The following is a 21764-nucleotide window of genomic DNA, read 5'->3' as shown; positions in this document are numbered from 1 at the left end:
TGCATAGAGGGATTTTGATGTAACTTGGCACAATTGTTCACCATCATGAGACGGAGTGTCAAGCACAAGAACAGGGTCCCTAGGTCTAAGGTCAAGGTCACACTTAGAGGTCAAAGAATACAAGAATGACAACTTTGTCCAGAGCATTTCTTCTTCATGCATGGAGGGCTTTTGATGTAACTTGGCACAAATGTTCACCACCATGAGACGGAGTGTCATGCACAAGAACCAGGTCCCTAAGTCTAAGGTCAAGGTCACACTTGAGGTCAAAAGTCAGATACAAGAATGACTTTGGAGCATTTCTTTTTGATGCATAGAGGGATTTTTATGTAACTTGGCACAATTGTTCATCATCATGAGACGGAGTGTCATGCGCAAGATCCTAGAATTACTTCCCTTTGTTGTTACTATAAATAGCTTATCTCTTTTTTTTGGCATAAATGTTTGCCTCATTGAGACAAGGAGTGTCATGTGCAACTCCCAGTCCTTTTGACAGCTGGCGGGCTTGACATGTTGCCCGTGGGCATCTAGTTCTAATTAAGGCTGTGCTGTTCCTCCTTTTATATTGAGTGATTGTTTTTCAGTCAAGATTATCGATTTTAATGAATTAATGTCACTGCAATCAGGAATGTATAAAACTGTTAACACATTTCGAGGGATTAGTGCCAGAAGGTAATTAGTGCTTTATTTATTTATATGTACTTAAGACATTCCGGCTCTATCCCTTGATTTTTATTTTGTTCATTTCAAAACACAGATAATGATCTTGTGTCCACCTATTATGCCTCCACATATTGAAACTGAATCGTATGATTGTCACAGTCACGATTTTACATCCAGAACAAAAGTTGGAGTAAATAGTCCACAGTCGCCACAGGCTCTTTGGGCCATTTTGATGGTGGTCTAAATTAGTTTTCCATTAAGAAATTCACAATAAATTTTATATCGGTAATAAAAGATTCTTCAAATTATAAGATTTTTTTTTTATTATTTTAAATCAAATTTTTATGTTGCATGCTTTTTATACATCATATTAATAACACCTGTTGCTAAACCAAAGATAATACAGGTTAAACCGCAAAAAAAGTGTTTGTTTTTTCAGAGATTTATGTTTTTTACCATACAAAAAAGTATAGATGGATGAAAATTGGTTAATGAAAGACTGATTAAGTATTTATTGTGTGATTTATTGTTTCACTTTAAGATGAAGTTTTGTTTTTCCTTTGACACTTATTCTAATTTATACATAATGAATGTCAGTGTAATAGTTTTATGATGTGATAAACTTTACCACTAGGTTACATTTATATTTTATTATTCACTACTTTTACATATATTTTGAGGTTAGTAATCTCTTTTAATTATCAAAATGTGCATAGTAAATTAGTAATGCATGTACCAAAGCTGTGGTAGATTATTGTTCCTTGATCGTGGCATTATTTCCTAAAATCAAAACCTTCAAACTTTATAGCATGATTGGGCTTATAAAGTAGATTACCCCTAATGTTTTTAAGCTTAGTAAGGCAAAGGTCAAGGTCACATTGGCCTGAACCTTGAAAACCGTTTGCTCTAAATAGCTTGAGAATCACTGGACTCAGAACCTTCAAAATTGATAGTATATAGATGATCCCTATTGTTTTATGGGTAAATAGATTAAAGGTCAGGGTAACAGGGACCTGAACCTTGAAGATGGTTTCCACTCAATAACTTGAAAACCAGTTGACCTAGAACCTTAAAACTTGATAGCATGATTGGGCTTATGAAGAAGATGACCCCTATTATTTTTGGGATCTGTAAGTTAAAGGTCAAGGTTACAGGGGCCTGGACATTGAAAACTGTTTCCGCTCAATACTTGAGAACCGCTTGACCGGCCAGTATCTTAAAATTTGATAGTATGATTGGGCTTATGAAGTGTATGACCGCTAATGTTTTTAGGGTTGGTAGGTTAAGGTCATAGTCATCATGGGACTGAAAATGGGACAGTCTATCAGGTGGGTGGCGGGGAGGGCATACATGTTTTGAAATTTATCACGGAACATATTTTATGTTCAGGACAGTAAATCTTAACAAACAGATAAATTCCCATTTTTTCATCAGTAAAAAGAATCAAAAGCCCCCACATAAGAGCTTTTTTCCCAAATAAATACCATGAAATTAGATCTATTTCTGAAAAATTAAATTAATTTGTAGAATATAATTATGTATATTGTATACATTGTGTATTATTTGATTACAAAATTCATTTTGTTCTCAGATTTCTGGTACAGAAAATGTAAGTTAAGTGACCACTTTTGTTGCAATGTGCAAAAACCCTTTTTGAATGCAAGAAAGTCCTTAGTCAAGTCGGGAGTAAGGAGGCACCAAATACATTGTTTTATTAAAATATCTACACAAGTGCACTAGTTCTCTTCCGTTATTTAAATGGTGGTTGTTCTTGGGAGGTCTTTTAATTAATTCATCCAATGAAAAACAAACATAAATATTATTTCCTCAAAGCTTTGTTAATAAAGCTAGAAACAGTTTTTTTTTCTTTTTTTTACTATTTGAAGGTTTTAAATTTTGTAGTTTAATGATTTATTATTTAAAGCTTATATCCATCATGTTGTAGGTATTCAGTGAAGCGGTGAAACATCTATGATTGAAGAAGGAAGCTGTTAGTTCATAACAGACAGCAAAACAGAAGGGATTACAAGGAAACAGCAGATTGATGGAAAAACAGTGAAGTTTATGGGAACCAGTAAGATGTACAATAAACAGTGAGTGTACTGTAAACAGTGAGTGTACTGTAAACAGTGTGTGTACAATAAACAGTGAGTGTACAATAAACAGTGTGTGTACAGTAGACAGTAAGGTTTACAATGAAGCAGTTACAGTGAGTGAGGCATACATGAAACAGTGAAATTTATTATCAAGGTTTAGAGTGAAACAGCCCAGTTTACTGGAAAACAGTGAGTTTAAGTGAGAAACAGCAATCTATGGGAAAAAGCAAGATTTATTTGAATACAGCGAGGTTAACTGGGAAACAGAGGTCTACTTAGACATAGCAAGGTTTAATGGAAAACTGTGGAGTGTACTGGGGAAATTACTGACGTTCTGAGTGAGAAACAGCAAGATTTAAAGGAAAACAGATAGGTATATGGAGAAACAGTGAAATATATGGAGAAACAGTGAGGTGTTTGTCATCTTAAAAGAAGAGCATGAAAATGGCATTTAGAGGGGTAAGTATTCTTTAAATACTACAAAATGTATCATGTTGTCCAGAAACGGTCATATATCTATTTAAGTAAAATATTTCATGAGAATATACTCTTTGCAGACTTATATACCTTTGTATCTGTGGCCCAGAACCTTACTAGAAATTCCGGAACCATCCCTTGTATCCACTGTTTTATGCCAGACTGGGAAAAATATTTGAGTTAACTTACAAAGTTGCTAATTTTAGGAAAATATTATCACACTATCATTATATAATTTAACATGGTAAGGATTATTATTTAGTGCATAATTTTACACAAGATTGTTTGATATTTCAGATCTAACTAGTTCATTGTTGCGAGGTCCATTATGCCTGTGTTATACTAGCGCTTTTGTCATTTTTGCATTGAGGATACGATGTTGTAACAATGCATTTTTAATGTCGCACTCAAAACATTCATAAATATTCATGTTTTAATTTGTTTCTCTATTGATTGAATTCACTCTTCTCTATAATACGGTAAAAAGGTTTTATATTCGTATAGTATTACTGATAGACAATTACAAATTGATTTTACGAAAAAATGTTTTAAATTGTCAGTTATTGTAAGTGTCATTAAGACGGGACAACCAGTGTCAGCGGGCTGTTATGATATGATTAATGTAAATGTTTTCAGCCGTTCCAGATCGATGGTTTATCTTGTATATCTGACAATAAAATCTGAATTATATTGTTTGATTTCATTAAAAGGGTTGAGTTAATTGTAAAAAATAATGGATATCAGCTGTACGCTAATTGATTACCTTTAAAAACATTGGCTAAGGATAGCACCAGTCAGATAACATGTCATAATATATCAGTTAATATGATCATTTATCGATTAATTTCCAATACACTGATAAGCCCATAATATAACTCCATGATCTATGAAAGAACAGAAGTGGCCATATGAGCTATAATTGTGTCGGTGCGACGTTAAACCCAACAAAATAAAATAAAATGTAGGAACAGTCAAACTGTTTTTGCTCGAACTCGACAGGACAGGCAAAATAAGTTAGAGTTATCGGTAAGTCGAGTATCGCAACAATATAAATTTTATAGGAATTTGTTGTGACTTGACGATGAGTTTGAGCGAAGGATTGTGTTCAAATTATCCGAGTTCAAGCAAACGTAATTCGACTGTATGTGGTTGCAGTCACAGTTGCCTCTCTCAAATGCAATATTTCATGAGTGGCTTAATTTAGCCACAAGAGAAAATATATGATGTGGTGTTCATGAGTGAAAAATATTTTGGTCTTAAAGGCCTAGATTCACTACTATATAAGTGTCCCCCCCCCCCCTCCCCCAAATCCAATATACAACTCCCATCTTATCTGCTGCTTATCAGCGATTATGTAACAGTAACTGATTAGAGGGCAATTAGCACAGCAGGGACCCCAACTAGACCATGAAGATGTGTGCAGTGGAGTTGAAAGAAATTAATTTTTCTTCAGTGAATATGGAACGATAATAATAATTATTATTATTTTGATATTATATAGATTATAATAACTATTACTTTAATGTTATAATAATAATAATGAAAATAATAATAATAATAATTATTATTATTATTATTATATTACATATAGGATGATAAAAGATACAGTAATAATATTGAAAATAATAATGATAATAAAACACACGTATAGTGAAAACTTCATGAGTTCTTTTTGCTGACAAAAAATTTATATAAAATTATTGTGTTCTATCTATACTCAATTTTCATTTTCAGTTTGTTGCCAAAAGTGACTTTTTTCATGCTTTGCTTTGTAACTTTGAAATGCACATACTGTTTTCAATTTTAGACAAATGTTATCTACAGTATTCTGCCAGCTTTAGATGAGTGAAAGTCACATTTTTCTGAATATCACAATTCTCCAGACAGAATTTGAAAAAATAAAAACTTGCATATTTCTTTAAGAAAGTTCCTCATTATTTTATTATTGTGAAAATAAGTTTCTGATTATTTTATTTTTGTGTTTGATCAACAATATTTTTCTTTACATAGAAATGCCCAAAAAAACACCCTAGTATAACTTTGAATGTTATTAATTATTCATTAATTTAAAATAAATTACTTTTGCTGTTTCCCCTTCTCACTAATTGATACACTTGAAAGGTAGACTGACTCTCCAATAAACAATGACCCTTGTTTATTGGAACCATACTGTGATGGTCATTAGCCCCCAACTGTGCTGGTGAAGACAGAAATCCCTTAGCCCACTGCCAAAATCTAGGCCTTTAACATGTAAAACAAACAAATTTTCTTTTTATTTCATGCATTGTCTACATTTACCAATTTTATAGTTTCTAAGCAGTGAAAAAGATATTTGATATTTTTCACTGTGAAAATACCAGATTATATTTTCACTCTAATATTTCAATAATTCACTGAAAAATTTGTAATAAATGTTTTTATTTAAGTTTGTGACTACTTAAAATTACATCAGAAAGGTGAACTAAGCTATTCTTCCATTAATTACCGGTATATGTCACACTTTTTGTTTTAGCTTAATAACTCAAAACCAAACGAAAATCATTCATTTAACTAGAGTTATTGCCCTTTAGTACAGCTTGTTGTTGCGATTTAAACATTCAACAAAGAAGTTAATTAAAGTATATTTGTACAAATGTAGAAATTTTCAGTGTTATTTCATGTTTTAATTGTTTAAATAAATTTTGCAATAAAATCTATATCTTAGTTTTTAAACTTACTGCAAATGTAAAAAAAAAATTACTTTAAAAGCTTATCATAGTTTTTTTTTTAAATAACGTGTCCCTAACTGACAGATTCAAAGTTTAATTAAATTCCATGTTTGCATACCTTTTTAGAAATAGGACAATACTTTCACGTACTGAAAAGAACACTTTATTTATTAGACCAAAAAGAAAAAATAAATACACTTTAGAAATTTGATTTTATACCCTGAAGATTTGATTATTTTGTATGTAAGATTTTTGAACGATTACAGGTTTCATACATCTTATTGTGTTTTGTATTGTACTAAAAAATTAGCGATATGAAAGAAAAGGTTCGACACAATAGGTTTTACGCTGATTACAATCAGCTTGAAGTTTTGACGATTTTATTTTTTTGTAAACTCTATTTTTTTCGAACGTATTTTGCTATCTTTTACTTGGCGTTTAAAGGTGGAGTAATTATGTATACTGTCACTGTTCATTGTCGTAAGATTTTTTATTTTTCATTGTTTCTTGGATAAGTCGTACAGTTTTGTCAAGTAGCTAAAATTTTATAACTTTTTAAAACTAATGTCAAAGCCTTTCTTGATAAGAAAAATTATTATTTACTGAAAGTAAACAAGTTTTATAATTTATCCATAATGAAGAATTAATTTGCACATTCTTGGAGTCAAGACATTTGCTTGGTAATTTGTGAATGCAGCTTAAATTGGGCGTATAAAAAAAGACTCAGACAGCACATTTTCATAAACTCGTAATTTTCGCACATTAAAACAGATAAATTTGTAAAGGAGCAGATTATACTACAAGCAAAAACAAAACCAGGTATGATATTTAAATTTGTTTTAATTGTTTTGTCTTTACATTACAATCATTTTGTGACTTTCTAGCTTTTCATGGTGGCTCAGGAAGAGCCCAGGTGCTCTTCTCGGTATTATTTCAGGCACAGATGGGCACCTGGGCAGAACCACCGACCTTCCGTATGCCATTTTGCCTGAAAGAATTTTACTCCTCAAGCGAGGTTTCAAAACCTACAGCGGTGAGAGGCAAGTGAGTCAGCAACCTTAACCACTCAGTCATAGAAGCCCCCTCTGGTATGGTAAAGGTATCATAATAGACTATCAAATGTGAAAATCATTTTATCAACATTTCAGATTTTTTTTTTCTGAAAATTTACAACTATGATTTTTTCTATACCAATAGGTATTTTATATATGGACTGTGATTTTATGTTCGACTGATTGAGATAATCATGTATGACACATAAATTTAATTTCTTTTCCATTAAACAACTGTTTTATTACTGTTTAGAAGAAAAGACCGCAAACAGACCTGTTTAGTTTAAAGGAAGTTTGAAATATTTCTAGTTTTTGTACGGGTATTTGTGTTTATGGGTGTTTTCCCACTGGTGGATACTTACTGACTTATGTAATTATTTGTGATGTACTGTGACAGATATTGTGGTAATGTAGTTTTGCACATTCAGCTTTAACACTAACCATGATTCTGCCTTTGCGACCAGTGTAGATCATGCAGGTATATTCTGTACTTAGAAAATTCAGCCAATAAAAAAAAGAGCCTGTGTTTGATTCTTTCCTGGACTTATTTGGGAAGGAAAAACTCAATGCAGCTACGTCATCTCTGTGTGAGACCCTTCCAGGATGTATACGGGAGACAAAATTTCTTATGATTAAGCTGTCCCTAAATATGAAGCTGACTTTCAAATATATTTTTTTAACTTTTCACCTCAAACATTTTTTTATCAATTAATAATATTGATGAATTTCATATGACATACTAGTACCCAGGTTTTATAGTATGATATGCTGATAAAATTTTCATAATGTTAAGTCTGATTACTTTCATTGCAAATGTGCAGAACTACCTAAATGATAGGTGCTACCAGTTACATTACTTGATCTTTAGCCTGCTGGTGGAAAGGATTTTTGCCTTTGCAAACAGTGCAGACCAACATGGGTGCAGACTGATCATGGTCAGCACTGTTCACTATTCAGTCTGTAAATTATCAGTGAACACCCCTTCAAATAATAAATGGTACTGCCAACATTTAATTAGAGACCGGTCCATTTAAGAAATTTAGCAGGGTAAAGTTTAAGGTAGTGCTGAACAACCAGCTGGCTCTCAGCTAAATGAACATATTGACAGGAATCAGAAAGGCTCAAGCCTTGAACCCAAAGTGATATGGAGAAGACGAGTCAAAGTCAGTAATTTTAAATTATTGACTGCAGCCGTCTCTGACTGATTTTATATCTTCCAGTTATTGACTAAAGAATAAAGTTATACAAGTACACATTCCCATACAAGTATGAAATCGCAATCTGTACTGTTATAAAAGTTTGTTATACTTTATATTTTTTCTTCCTCATTAACCCTTACCAAAATTGCATTATTGAGAATATGTAATTTGTAGATTGTCATCATGGGTTCTATACTTTATATATTACTGATCTATGCTTAAGGCTACAAAAATCTCAAAAACAGGGGAGAAAATTAGCAGAAGATAGTGGTGTTGATTCAGTAATTCAATGACAAATTAACTAAAAATGTTGGAAATTGATGGCTGGTATTTGTACTGTTTGTGGGGGTAAATTATTGAATTTAATGGAGTACTTTAGAATTCACGGGATTAGAAAAATATAAATAATTCCGAAATCCTCTTTTCCTGTTGATTTGTCATTGCGTCTTTTATTATACAGTGAGCAATATTGTCATTTTATGGTTCGGTCATTAAATGTAGATTAACACATAAAGTTTGGAATTACTAACAATATTTTTACAAGGACTTGAGATATTTAAAACATTTTTTTACGAATATTAAAGTTTACCGATCCAGAAGATTATTGTAAATTTTTGAAATATCGAATTAAATGCGTTTTGAATATAAATTTGTATATTAAAACATATGGAATACTTTGTTCAGCTTTTCATTTGGGTGTCCATTATTATCATTCTAAAAGGGAGAAAATTGCACACAGTCCAATTTGTCTCATTTTAACTCCATTGAAAACATTCCGAAATGAAAATTGAAGGATAAAAGAACATGTGGTTAATATGGGGTTTACTTTTGATAAGTTATATAATATCTATAAGTATTGAATAATTTTATTACCTTTTTTTTTCCAGTTGTAAATTAATGCTTGTAAATCGTGGGAAAATAACAAAGATCGAAAACCGGAATTTATTTAAGTATCAATTAACGGTTCACTGTTAAATAAAGATAGATATCGCCAGGATTTAGAATTTATTCGAGATTAAGAGTTTTGATTTAATTTTACTCTCAATGTTTGTTTTTAATTGATTTTGTTTGTTCCGTGCAGTTGGTCAAAAGTAAATTACTGGCCATGTCAATAGTACTGTAATTTAAGACTTGCGATTTAAAACTTTATATTATAGAAGAAGTGAAGTAAGGTAAAATGTGTGGAATACATCGGTGAAAGTCATTCTGGATATGTATACCAGTTTATACCAATAGAATCTCAATTTGGAAGGACTACCTTGTTTTAAAAATAGTTTTATACATCTTTTATTCTGTTTTTTGATGCGGAGATATTTACGGTATGAAAAGTTCTGTTTTTGATCAGCTGAATCGGATAAACAGTAGTTGAAAATGAGCGTCACAAATCAATTTTATTGTAACTTCAAAATTCAGTAAGTTATCACAGTAAAACATGCAAATCTTTTCACACTTATATTTGATAAGAAGTGCTGGTTTTTTTTGTACTTGTTTGTATGGTTTATTTGATGTTAAATTGAAAACCATAAAAAGTAAGTCTTTAAGAGTCTCGTAATCGGAAGAAAATGAACACCACTGCTTTTATCTAGCACTTAAGTTCTAAAATCTTCTATTTATGAACTTAAATAGCAGTTAGTATACATGTTTATTGTTTGTTTGAGTATTATATAACATATAAATCATTGAAAATCAGAAATAAAAGAAACGTTTATTGCGTATTTTTCTCTTTGTAGGAGTCTTATTGATTTCCAATGATTTTAAGAGCATTGTTTCCCATTCTATTGTACATTTCCCTGTTTTGTACATTTTTATTGAACACAGAAAAAATATTCTGAAAAGGATATAGGTAGAATGTAAGGTAAAAATATGTAAGTATATAAAATATACATATTAAATTATGTTTCAGTCTTTATACTTGGCACTTTTTCTAATCCCATATTAAGTGGTTATATATGAAAGTGAAAATGTAAGATCGATGTGATGTTCATGAGTGAAAGATGTTTTGATCTTACATGTAAAACATACAAATTTTCTTTTTATTTCATGATTTGACTAAATTTACACATTTTATAGTTTCTGACAATTGAGAAATGTATTTGATATTTTTCACAGTGAAAATACGAGATATCCCTTACGAAAACGAAACATGGAAACAAGCTGGCATTAAGCTGCAAGGTAACTGTCAATGATCTGGCAACAGTCTGTCAAAAAAAAAAGGTAACTGGAAATAATCTGACTCCTATATGAGAACAAACTTCCAAGAAAAAAAGTTTAGCTGAAAATAATATGGACACTATTTCCATATTATTTCCAGTTTCTGGGAATAATCTGCAAACTATATGACAATAAACTGGCTCATAACAATCAGCATGTAAACACACTGCCAATATTGTCAGCTTGTTTCCAGTGTCTGGAAGAAATCTGGCAGGAAAATGGCAAGAAACTGGAAATAAAAAACATAATTTCTATAATCGAATTGAATGAGTACTGAGATACCAGCTTGCATACAAAAACTTAAGCAAAAAATGCTATGTGGAAAAAGGGGCTTAATTTTGGAAAAAAGTATAGTTATGGGACCTGCTTCGTACATGTCAGGTCATGACATTGAACAAGTGTGTAATTAGTTTCAATCTGTAATTTTGTAAAAAAAAAAAACAAAAAAAAAACACAGGGGCATGTCCAATAACTTCTATTCTTTGAATAATCGAGATAAAAATTACATAAATGACAATATTGTATGGATTGGCTGTCTGTCTGACAGTACATTGGATATAAATTTACTCAGAGCAGATTCTGACAATACACTGGCTACACAATGGCAATACACTGGCAACATACCCATCTTAGCAATTTTCACAACAAAACAAATATTACAAGACACCTTATCAAAATGGCCAAGTGTTGCATTTTTCCCTCCAAAACTATTTTCAGTTTTCAATAGTTTTCCAGCACTGATGGGCACATTGTAAAGGTACTTTTTCATCATTATACAGTTACTTGTTTTCATTGTAACACAGATTCTGTCCGCAACAAGTATTTTTGCTAAACAGATACAGAAATTTTAAAAGTCATGTATTTTCGCTACCCTGTAAAATTAAACTTGCAGATTTACCATAATCTTTGTCAAATTTCCTTTGGTTTCAATATTATATTATTGATAACTGAAATATTGCAAATCTGAATTTGTATTAAAATTGAGTCACAAGCAAATGAAGGTTTTAAGTCACATTAAAATTCATATTAAACATTAATAAGGATAAATAGAAAAAAATATATACTGACACTAAACTGGAAACAAACTTCCCATACACTGACAATGCTATGACAATACAATGGTAATAAAGACAATCTTCCGGGGGGGAAATAAAAAAAATTAGTAACACTGAGTAGTAAGCGATAAATTGGGATACTAGTCCATCTTTAGCTCAGTAGGTAGAGCGTCGATCTACGGATCATGGGGTCGTGTGTTCGATCTTAGGACGGGGCTTATGTTCTCCGTGACTATTTGATAAATGACATTGTCTGAAATCATTAGTCACTCACCTCTGATTCATGTGGGGAAGTTGGCAGTTACTTACAGAGAACAGGTTTATACTGGTACAGAATTCAGGAACACTGGTTAGGTTAACTGCCCCCTGTTACATGACTGAAATACTGTTGAAAAACAGCATTAAACCCAAACAAACAAACAAAACTAGTCCATCTGCCACACTAATGTATACCCGCTGTTACATGACTGAAATACTGTTGAAAAACGGCGTTAAAACCCAAACAAAAAAAACACTCATGTATAAAGTGCTCATAACTTTGTACTGCATAAAGGAATTTAGTTAAAACTTTAAATAATGATTCCAGTTTGCTAAAGTGTTTCTCTTGTCCATGTAAGAGAGCCTGGCATGTTGTGACTGACTATACACTGACAATACAATGACAACACACTGGCAATATGCCAGTGTGTTGTCAGAAAAATATTTCCAGTTGACTGGCTGTGCACTGACAATACAAGGACAACAGACTGGAAAGTCCAAAAAGCCGCTTGTTGTCAGTTGTGTATCCAGTGTGTTGCCAGATTGACATTGCATACCAGTTTGTTGCCAGATTGTTGTCAGCATTTATTTCCAGATACCTCTATATAATTTAGCTCCTTCAAATAGTTTTATATGAAAAATCAATGAAATTTTGTTAAAACGTCATTACAAACATCACTGACAACAAACTGTATATAAACTGACAGCAGACTGGAAGTTAAATTTTACAGCTGGTTTTCAGGTCTGGAAATCAGCTGACAAGCACATGGACACATGATGGTTATTAAGTGGCAACACACTGGATCAGTTTATTGTCAGCTCTGGAAATAGGCTGGCAAGTAACTGGATTTTAGAGTATTATTGACTGGAAACACACTGGACATAAACTGACCACACACTGACAATAGGGAAGGTTTTTCATAAGGGATACTTCACTCTAATATTTCAATAATTCACTGACCAGCATGTAATAAACTATGTTATTTCAACGAAAATTTAGACACAGTTTACTTATGATAAGAAATGGATTTGTGACGGTTAAAACAAGTTAACATCAAATAATGAGAGCATCATTCTGGGTGCCGAGGCCCTGCAGTATTTCAAATATTGTCATTCGTAAAAGTAAACTACCAAATTATGGCCAATATGTTTGCAGTGAACAGGTGTACATTATGAAATACATCAATTCCACATATTTTCGGTGTGCGGCAGAATTCATCAATTTTATTATGTGACTTTTGAGGATAAAAGCAAACAACATTTTTGTTCACGTAAAGAAAGTTTGGTTGATGACTTTGTGCAAAAACATAAACCATGATGCATTGTAGTTCAGCATTTGACTTAACACATCTTTTTAAATGCAGTCGTCTGTCATGTAGAAAAAAATTTGCATGAATTTGCATTTTCTGTCTTTGATGAATAATTTTCTTTAACATACAAAAAAATTGTTGGAAATAAAAGGAATGTATTAAAACTTTTATGTACAGAGATGCAGAATTATGGGAAAAAATTTGTTTGACAGATGTCGATGATTTCTCATAATAAACTTTAATAAGAAAAGGAAATTAAAACCTACAGATGTCATGCTTGTTTTCGAGACATGTGAACGGCAACAGTTACTGTCATTAAAAAATTGCGGGCTTTAAAAAATTTTTGTTGGCAAAATTTAAAATTGCAACAAGCGTAAGCTAGCTGTAAGTCATTAAAAAGTTAACAATGTTTTAATCATCGTTAAGTTTTTTTGATAAAATTTAATGTGTTTGAAGTGAAAACAATTTATTTGCATTGTATAGATTCTGCAAAATGTTTTTACTTTGTTGACATAAAATTCTGTAATGTTTCAACCCAAAATGGCTGTTTTTCAGGGACATTAATTTGTAGGTAAGATAAGTGAAATGAAAAGTTGTAATTGGTTTTTATATTCATTAGGATTAACACAACTGTGAAATCTACAAAAAATTGATACATTGAACTTTTAATTAAATGATTTCAATGTTGTATGTTATTAATGGCATGTAGGAAATATCACGTAAAGTACTGGTAGACATGATTTCATTTTGATTTTTTTTCATTGACACAACCATGCGGCTTGGAAATCTGCTGTAATCTCAAAAAAGAGGTTTAGGGTCCTTTTATGATCTCAGAGTACAGCTGAAAAATAAAATTACAAAAAAGACAATCAAATCTAACAAACTAATGTCTGTTTGTACCGTATTCCTTCTGAATGAAATTGGGGAAAGTTGGGGAAAAAAGTGAAGTAATGTTAATTTAACTGATTTTTTTTAATTTTCAGAATAGTTTAGGAAGCAAGATGGATAGAATTAAACCAGAGAAGGTTCCACGGCAGCCAGTTCATAAAATATGGAGGAATGTAAGATGGGCGGAGTCATTTGTCGACGATTCTTTAACAATTGACGCTGCTGATATAACAGATACATTTGCTCTGAGAAAAGTAGCCTTATTGTTTGAAACAAAGAAGTACAATGAATGTGCGTCACTTATTCGGCGGCTAAATTGTGTAACCTTGAGCAGCATTTTACACGAAGTTCCGTTAGACGTGTTGCATGATTCTTTGCCACAGAGTCTCAATATTCTTGAAGCATTATATGTGAAGTTGTATGAAACTACGGAAAATCCTGCTGATTTTCCGAAAGAGGAACTTCAGATCGACCAGTTTCTACAAAAGCTTGTCGCACTCTTTGCAAGGCAGTCGGGTTTGAATAATAAACATGAAAAAAATTCCAACAGTGTTTATCCATCCTGTAGAAGCATTCTTCGTGTAATTACGTGGGTTGAACCAAATATCAGACGATTTGTCCGCATGCGGAAACTGGAACTGGATAAGTGCCTTCGACATCTTGGTCGCCATGGATTAGTAGAATCATCTGAAAGTACTCTAATGAACTTACATGACGCTTTTAAGATCGAAGTTGAGAAAGTGGTTCACCAGTATCGCGCTGCTTTACAGAAACTTGAAGAACTAAATCTGTCGGCAAAACATCCAACAGGAAGTTCCGTTATCTGGGGACCAGCTCCATCGTCATCGAGCCATCACCGTCTAATGCAGATTAGACGGGATGACGTTCAAGAGCGAATTATCAAAAACCGAACTTTGTTCAATTTGGTTGAACCAGCAATATCAAACCAGTATTTGAAGAAATTCATCCATGTTCTAGAAAAGAGAATAGAATATGACAAAATTGTGCTGTTCCATGACACAGAGTTGAGAAAAATTAGCAAAACGGACAATACAGAACAGCAGTTTTTATCTGTAAGCTTAAAGGAGTTCTCGCAAGGTATGTTTATCTTATCATAATCTCATGTTTTGAGCTCCATTAACTTTCAGTATCATATGGAAGCTCCAAGGGGACAACTGTTTGTGTGTCTTTTTAATCTCTGACATGGCTATGAGATAGGAATGAGATACTATTTTGTTGCCACAAGATACTAGCTCAAGGCCATGAGTTACTATCTTGTTCTCACAAGTAAGTGTCTTGTGAACACGAGATAGAATCTCATTCTCACAAGTTAGTATCCATGGCCACAATATAACTTGAGTGACAAAATTTTGCATTTTCTTACCTCATGGTCACAACAGATACTATCAAGTGCTGCATGATTCTGTCTAACTGAAAGCATTTGAAAAGGTGCCATTTTCTGAACTTCATATGTGAACCTGTATGAGACCAGATCAAAAATTGCTAGGCTGCAAATATGATCTTACAAAGAACAGTTTCATAGAGACATGCCAATTATTAGATAACAGCCTCATATTTTATCATTAATTTACAAAACAAAGCATTTAGTAAGCCTTAAATTTCATGTTTTTTCCCCAGACTGTATTCTTTACAAACTAAATGTATTTTTGAAAGAAAGAAACTTTATACATTCATACCCCCTGTATCATAGATACAACTGCAGGAAGTATTGTTTTCATGATAATAGATATAAATCAAAGAATACACAAGATTTTTTCAGTCATAGGGAAAAAATCCAATGCTTACTAATGTGTCATCTGGAACTATTTCTTTCGAATTTGATAATCTTCTTAAATGATTATAACATCTTCGCTTATCCGGTTTTAATCAGATGTTTGAAGAAAACCAAGATTATTGCACCTCCGGTTCATGTGAGACAAATTATTGAATAAGTACATACTAAATATGCAATCTAGATATTGACCTCTATTACATATAAGGGGGCCTTTGTGGCCTAGTGGTTAAGGTCACTGACTTCGGGTTCGAGCCTCACTCGGGGCATTGAATTTTTTTATGAGAGGAAGCCATCCAGCTGGCTTATGGAAGGTTGGTGGTTCTACCCAGGTGCCCGTCCATAATGAAATAATGCAAGGAGAGGCAACTGGGATCTTCTTCCATCATCAACATTAGAAAGTCGCCATTATGATCTTTAATGACCTACATATTATTAAAAGTTTGTAATGCTAATAAACAAGTGTGGAAAGTTTCAAAGCTAAAGCTCTTATAGAATTCAAGAAAAATGGACCTAAATAAAAAGAAATTTAAATTTTCTAAGTACATAAAGGGCCATGAATTGAGACAAAATGCATATCCGACATATGGCTCTTCGCAAAGGTTGATAAACAAGTCTGCAAAGTTTCAAAGCTAGTGTTCTTATAGTGTTCGAGTAAAGTGGACCTAAACTTAGAAGTTTTAACCCAAAAATTCAAATTTTCTCTGAGTGTGCAGGTTAGAGTTATGTTTCTTGGTCTACTTACAAATCTAATGATGATAAATAAGTGTGCAAAAAGTGGACCTGAAAAACAAAACTTTTAACCAAGAAAATCAGATTATATATCGTGTTATGGTTCTTGGCCTGCATAGTCACCTAATGATGATAAACAAGTATGCAAAGTTTCAAAGCTGTAGCTCTTATAGCTTTTGAGAAAAGGTGGACTTAAACAAATTTTTAACCAATGCTGACACAGAAGATCAAGTGACAACAATAGCTCATAGATATTTTTTTTTAGATTTAGAAAAGCTAAAAAGGTTACTGGCTACAAAGTACATCCTTTTTGGTTACAAGATATTCATTGATGCATTAACAGGTGCAAAATAATTTCCAGAAAGGTAATTTTGAATCTGACTTAAATAAATAAGTAGGTTATTGCATTATTGCTTGTATATTTAGGATATGGCGTTGTTCTACAACTGTTGAAGGAGGTCATAGATGAAGATGCTTTGACAGAAGAGGAGGAAGAAGATGTGTTTGTTTCCAGTGACGAGGATACAGTGTCCCCGGTCATGTATAAAGAACGTTTACGCAGTGTCTCAGGCATTAATGGATTCCTTTCAAATAAAACTTCATCAGGTGAGACTTAGATTTCAGTTTATAATTTTATGCTGATGAAAATGAAATAAATGAGAAAATAAATAGCTTGAAAATATATAACAGACATTGCTGCATTTGATACCACTTATGTAATGTCTTACTTGCACAAAGAAGTATTTGAGAATTATAAGTACTGAAACTCTTACATACCGTAATGAAACTGACCACATTCTTGATAAATTTGCAGGCCATGTTTCATTTATCAACTTTTAATCACAACCAATAAACTAAATATAAACCTCCTGATTAAGAATGTCTAAGGAGGTTTTAATACAAGCTTTTAGCTTACTCCTCAATCCTATCATATTGATAGATGTTTGTATGATAAATATTTGGAAAATAAATATTGTTTAAACCAAGAATGTCTTTACCGTATTATCTCCCTTTTTTGACTAAGTTAATGTGTTTTTCGTGGAAATTCGTTTTGTTATAATTACAGGAAATGGACAAATTAGATATTTTATTTTTATTTTCTACAACAAATAGTAGTGATACATTTTTCCAAAAATTACATACACTGTAAAAGAAAACACAGACAAACAACGTGTAATGAAGTTCATTCACACTTACTGGTATTTTATCGAATGACAGAACCGACAGAGTGTAAAGAAAATATGCTTAGTAATGCTTTAAGCTCTTACAACAACAAAAAATTAAACCCTTTAAATATTAAATGTTTAATTCCTAAAAATAACAATTTCTGTTTAAGTTGTCAAGTATCATGCATGACAAGTATTAAATCCAGGTTTAAGTAATAAGTAATTAATCTCTAATTAATCTCTAATTAATCTACAATTAATCTCATTACTCTGTTGACTTTTGCGGACATTACTACATAAATCTTATTACGTATTACGGCGGTCCGGGTTCGATTTCCGATGCGGTCAACATTTTTTCTTGATTTGGCATAATTTAAAATGGTTTAGAAACAAAAACTCATATTCTAATGTTCATAATAATTGACCAAACTTCAATATTAAAGAAAAATAATTTTTTCATGTCAGTGCCTTTAACGTAGTTTTCAGCAACTGCTTACTTTTATTTCTCATATTTAAAGGGGGACAACATTTTGAGAATATTTTAGTATCCAGTGGTAAAAGACACTGTACTGTATAACTAGATTATTGGTAAAGATATTGTTGGTTTACTAAATATGACTGTAGTTTGATCTTCTTCTTATCGTTCGTGGTTGTAGTCATAGTGATATTGCATGGTGCTGTGGTTCGTTAAGAGAGTGCCAATGGCCCAGCACCTCTGTCTTCAACTCTCTAGGTTTCTTTCGGGGTTACCTCACCCTTAGTTCTGAGTTAAAACCCTATCCTGGGAACACAGGACTGTAGTTTGATGATATACTTTTTAACCTTAACTGACTTTTGTTACAAACTGTGAAAAACTGTAAATAAACGTAACAAACAGACCTAAAAATGTGGATACAATAAAAATTATATAAATATGTTTGCGGGCGACAAAAGTTCATTTAAATGACATAATTACAAGAATGGCCTTGGTCATACTAATTACCTTAATATGAATGCTACATTGTATATTGTTTATTGAAAATATGATCATAAACACTTCAAAAGATGTCTCGATAATCACCTCAAGACTTCATTTCTTTCTAATTTTTTTTTCACAAATTAGGCACTATTCATTTATCTATTTAAAAATACAATAAAAAATGTGATATATATTCATTATTTCTTGACTTTACCTTTCACCAAAAACACAATGTTTTGTCAGTTGCCCAGTGGTTGGCAGGCTGGACTACAGTGCTAGCCATCTGGGTTTGAATTGTGGTTGCAACTGATCCTGAATAGTATTCTGTGCTGGGCGATTTATTTGAACCGGCACCATTTCCAGTGTTGGCCTAGACTAAAGGCTGCCAGGGCTTAGCTGGAAATAAGTCATTCCTTCACACCAACTCAGCTACTGATGTTAAAGCTGTTAGTTCACATTTCAGTATCTAAATTAACAGTTTGGTATGAACCACGCAATGTTCTGCCTTCCCCATAAGGCACCAGACCCATTTTAAAAAAAACTTGAGAATTATCAGTTGAGATCAGGGATATGTAATTTTTTTTTTGACATTCAGACAATAATTTCATTATCGACAATTAGTAAATTTTTTTTTGACAGTTGTCTACAGTAACTGTGTAAGTCACACAGTAAAACATTAATATTTTGTAATAAAATACAAGAAATTTAACTGTATTTTATTATCTGCAGCCTTGTCTCTTTACAGTTTTAAGCTGAAATATAACAAGAAATAAATCATTCAAACGAATGGTAAATTATTAATGGTTAAGTATGCCTGTAATTACTTAAGAATATTTATGTTTATCATTTGGAAACTAAGTGTATATTATCCTATTGTGAATAAAATGCACAATAAAAATTTATTATTTGCATAGAATATTTTTGAGACCATAGTATTTATTCTGTGTAATCTGAATGCACCAAACGTCAACAAAACTACTTATAACAGACTTAATGCGGACAAAATGTGCGACAGCTCAGGATAATTGTCCATGCTTTTCAATTTTAGGAGCGTATTATTTTTTAGATATACCTGGCATTTACTTCGGCATTCTTTCAGCTGAATAATGTATTTGTTAAGGAAGTACTGAAAAATATTCAAAAGAATTATTTCAACTGTGTTGCCTAAAAGTGAGGTTGATAGAGGATTTATCGACCAAGAAAAAGAATATACGCCTTGAGGATGATATCACTTTTTCAAGGTTGATAAATCTTCATATTGACTGAACCTAAAAGACAACAATTGTTTTATTATTAAATCCAACATCTTGAAGGTGAATTAGAGACGGATAAAAATAAATGAGCTGCACCATGAGAAAACCAACATAGTGGCTTTGCAACCAGCATGGATCCAGACCAGCCTGCACATCCGTGCAGTCTGGTCAGGATCCATGCTGTTCGCTTTCAAAGCCTATTGCAATTAGAGAAACTGTTAGCGAACAGCATGGATCCTGACCAGACTGCGCGGATGCGCAGGCTGGTCTGGATCCATGTTGGTCGCAAAGCTACTATGTTGATTTTCTCATGGCACGGCTCAAATTGTTGGTCATTGTTTCCTAAATAATTGTATATGATATCACATTGTTTTGACATCAAAATGTCATTGTATCACAGGTGGAGGTTAATACCAAGGACACGTTAACAGTGTCAGTAGATGACCCCCTATTGCTTTTTGGCTCACTCAATCAAAGGTCAAGGTTGCAGGGGCTAGAATCCATCATACTACATTTCTGATCAATAACTGGAGAACCGTTTGACCTAGAACCATCAAACTTCATAAGGTAATAGGACTTACAGAGTAAATGACCTCTATTATTTTTGGGGTTACTTGATCAAAGGTCAATGTCACAGGGGCTAGAACATGGAAAACCGTTTCTGATCCATAACTTGAGAACCACCTGACCCAAAACGTTGAAACTTCATAGGTTGATTGGACATGTCTAATAGATGACTCCTTTTTATATTGAGGCCATTCTTTCGGAGGTCAAGGTCACAGAGACCAGAACATGGAAAACTGTTTCCGATTAATAACTTGAGAACCATTTGACCCAGAATGTTAAAACTTCATAGGATGATTGGACATGCAGAGTAGATGACCATATAAATTTTGGGGTCTCTCGATCAAAGGTCAATGTCAAAGGAGCCAGAAAATTCTGATCCATAACTTGAAAACCGCTTGACCCAGAATGTTGGAAATTCAACAGGTGATTGGACATACATAGTAGGTGACCCCTATTGATCTTGGGGCCATTCTTTTAGAGGTCGAGGTCAGTATCATTTAAATTGCTTATCCAGTCATCATAGTAAGAAAACTGTGTATGTCTGTAAAATGTGAATGTTACTTCAATAATTGAAATGATTTAAATTTTTCATCCACAATACCACCTGTATATTCTTAATTAAAGAAGTAGCTGTATTGCTAAAAAGTGGTCATAAATTAAACAGTAAACCTCCAGCTACGAATTTCTCAAAGAATGGACCTCCTGCTATAATGATATTTATTTGTTAATTTAGCGTAAATAATTTCCCAAGATTAATATTTACTTAACACTTAAAACTTATGCATTTTAAACGGATTTAAAGACTGGGTTATTGCACCTATCATTAAATATTGTATGATTTATTGTATTTTCTTACAATTTCAACTGAAAATTAAAAAAAAAAGATCAGGCCTACCCAATATTCTGTTACATTTAACCACTTAAAATTCTTATGGTAAAATTAAATGTAAACGTAAACATCATTCTTTACGTCTAGATTATTTCAAACCCTTCATGACAGTCGCCCTTACAGAAGAAAAAGGCCTGCTGCATACTCTTGCTGTGTACATACAGCGTATATGATGTGTACATGATGTGTACTGAAATCAAGGGCTTTAAATAGTACGCAGGATATACACTGCACATACACCGATAGTACGTTTGTAGTACACTTTTGACATGCAAATGAGCTCTGCCGCATACTACTTGCTGCGTACATGCTGTGGACTACATAGTACACAGGATGTATGCTGGAGGAATTTAGTATGTGGGAAATAGTACGCAGCATGTACGCGGCACATACACTTTTCACATGCAAATGAGCCTGAGGTGTACTACCCCTGCGGCGTACATGCTGTGTACTCCTGCGGCGTACATGCTGTGTACTCCTGGCCCGAGTC

General features: G+C 32.8%; 1 protein-coding gene across 9 annotated transcripts in view; it reads left to right on the top strand.

The window, feature by feature from the left end:
- The window catches only part of LOC123547512 (uncharacterized), a 38550-nt gene that overhangs the window by 4654 nt on the left and 12132 nt on the right, over positions 1-21764 (top strand). For 2 of the 9 annotated variants that reach the window (XM_045334676.2, XM_045334685.2), the window contains exons 2-4: positions 2609-3218; positions 14013-15015; positions 16868-17047. In XM_045334676.2, the coding sequence (XP_045190611.2) occupies positions 3198-3218; positions 14013-15015; positions 16868-17047 (1204 nt within the window). In that variant the 5' untranslated portion in view covers positions 2609-3197. Of the gene's footprint in view, positions 1-2338; positions 3219-6402; positions 6425-6476; positions 6764-7246; positions 7475-9089; positions 9608-9655; positions 10061-14012; positions 15016-16867; positions 17048-21764 lie in introns of those variants that run through there. The other 7 variants (XM_053551764.1, XM_045334682.2, XM_045334679.2 and 4 more) reach the window with 7 other exon arrangements.

The sequence above is a fragment of the Mercenaria mercenaria genome, chromosome 9 (assembly GCF_021730395.1).
Source record: "Mercenaria mercenaria strain notata chromosome 9, MADL_Memer_1, whole genome shotgun sequence".
NCBI lineage: Eukaryota > Metazoa > Mollusca > Bivalvia > Venerida > Veneridae > Mercenaria > Mercenaria mercenaria.
The sequence above is the reverse complement of the archived record's forward strand: the minus strand, read 5'-3'. Positions and strand labels throughout refer to the sequence as shown.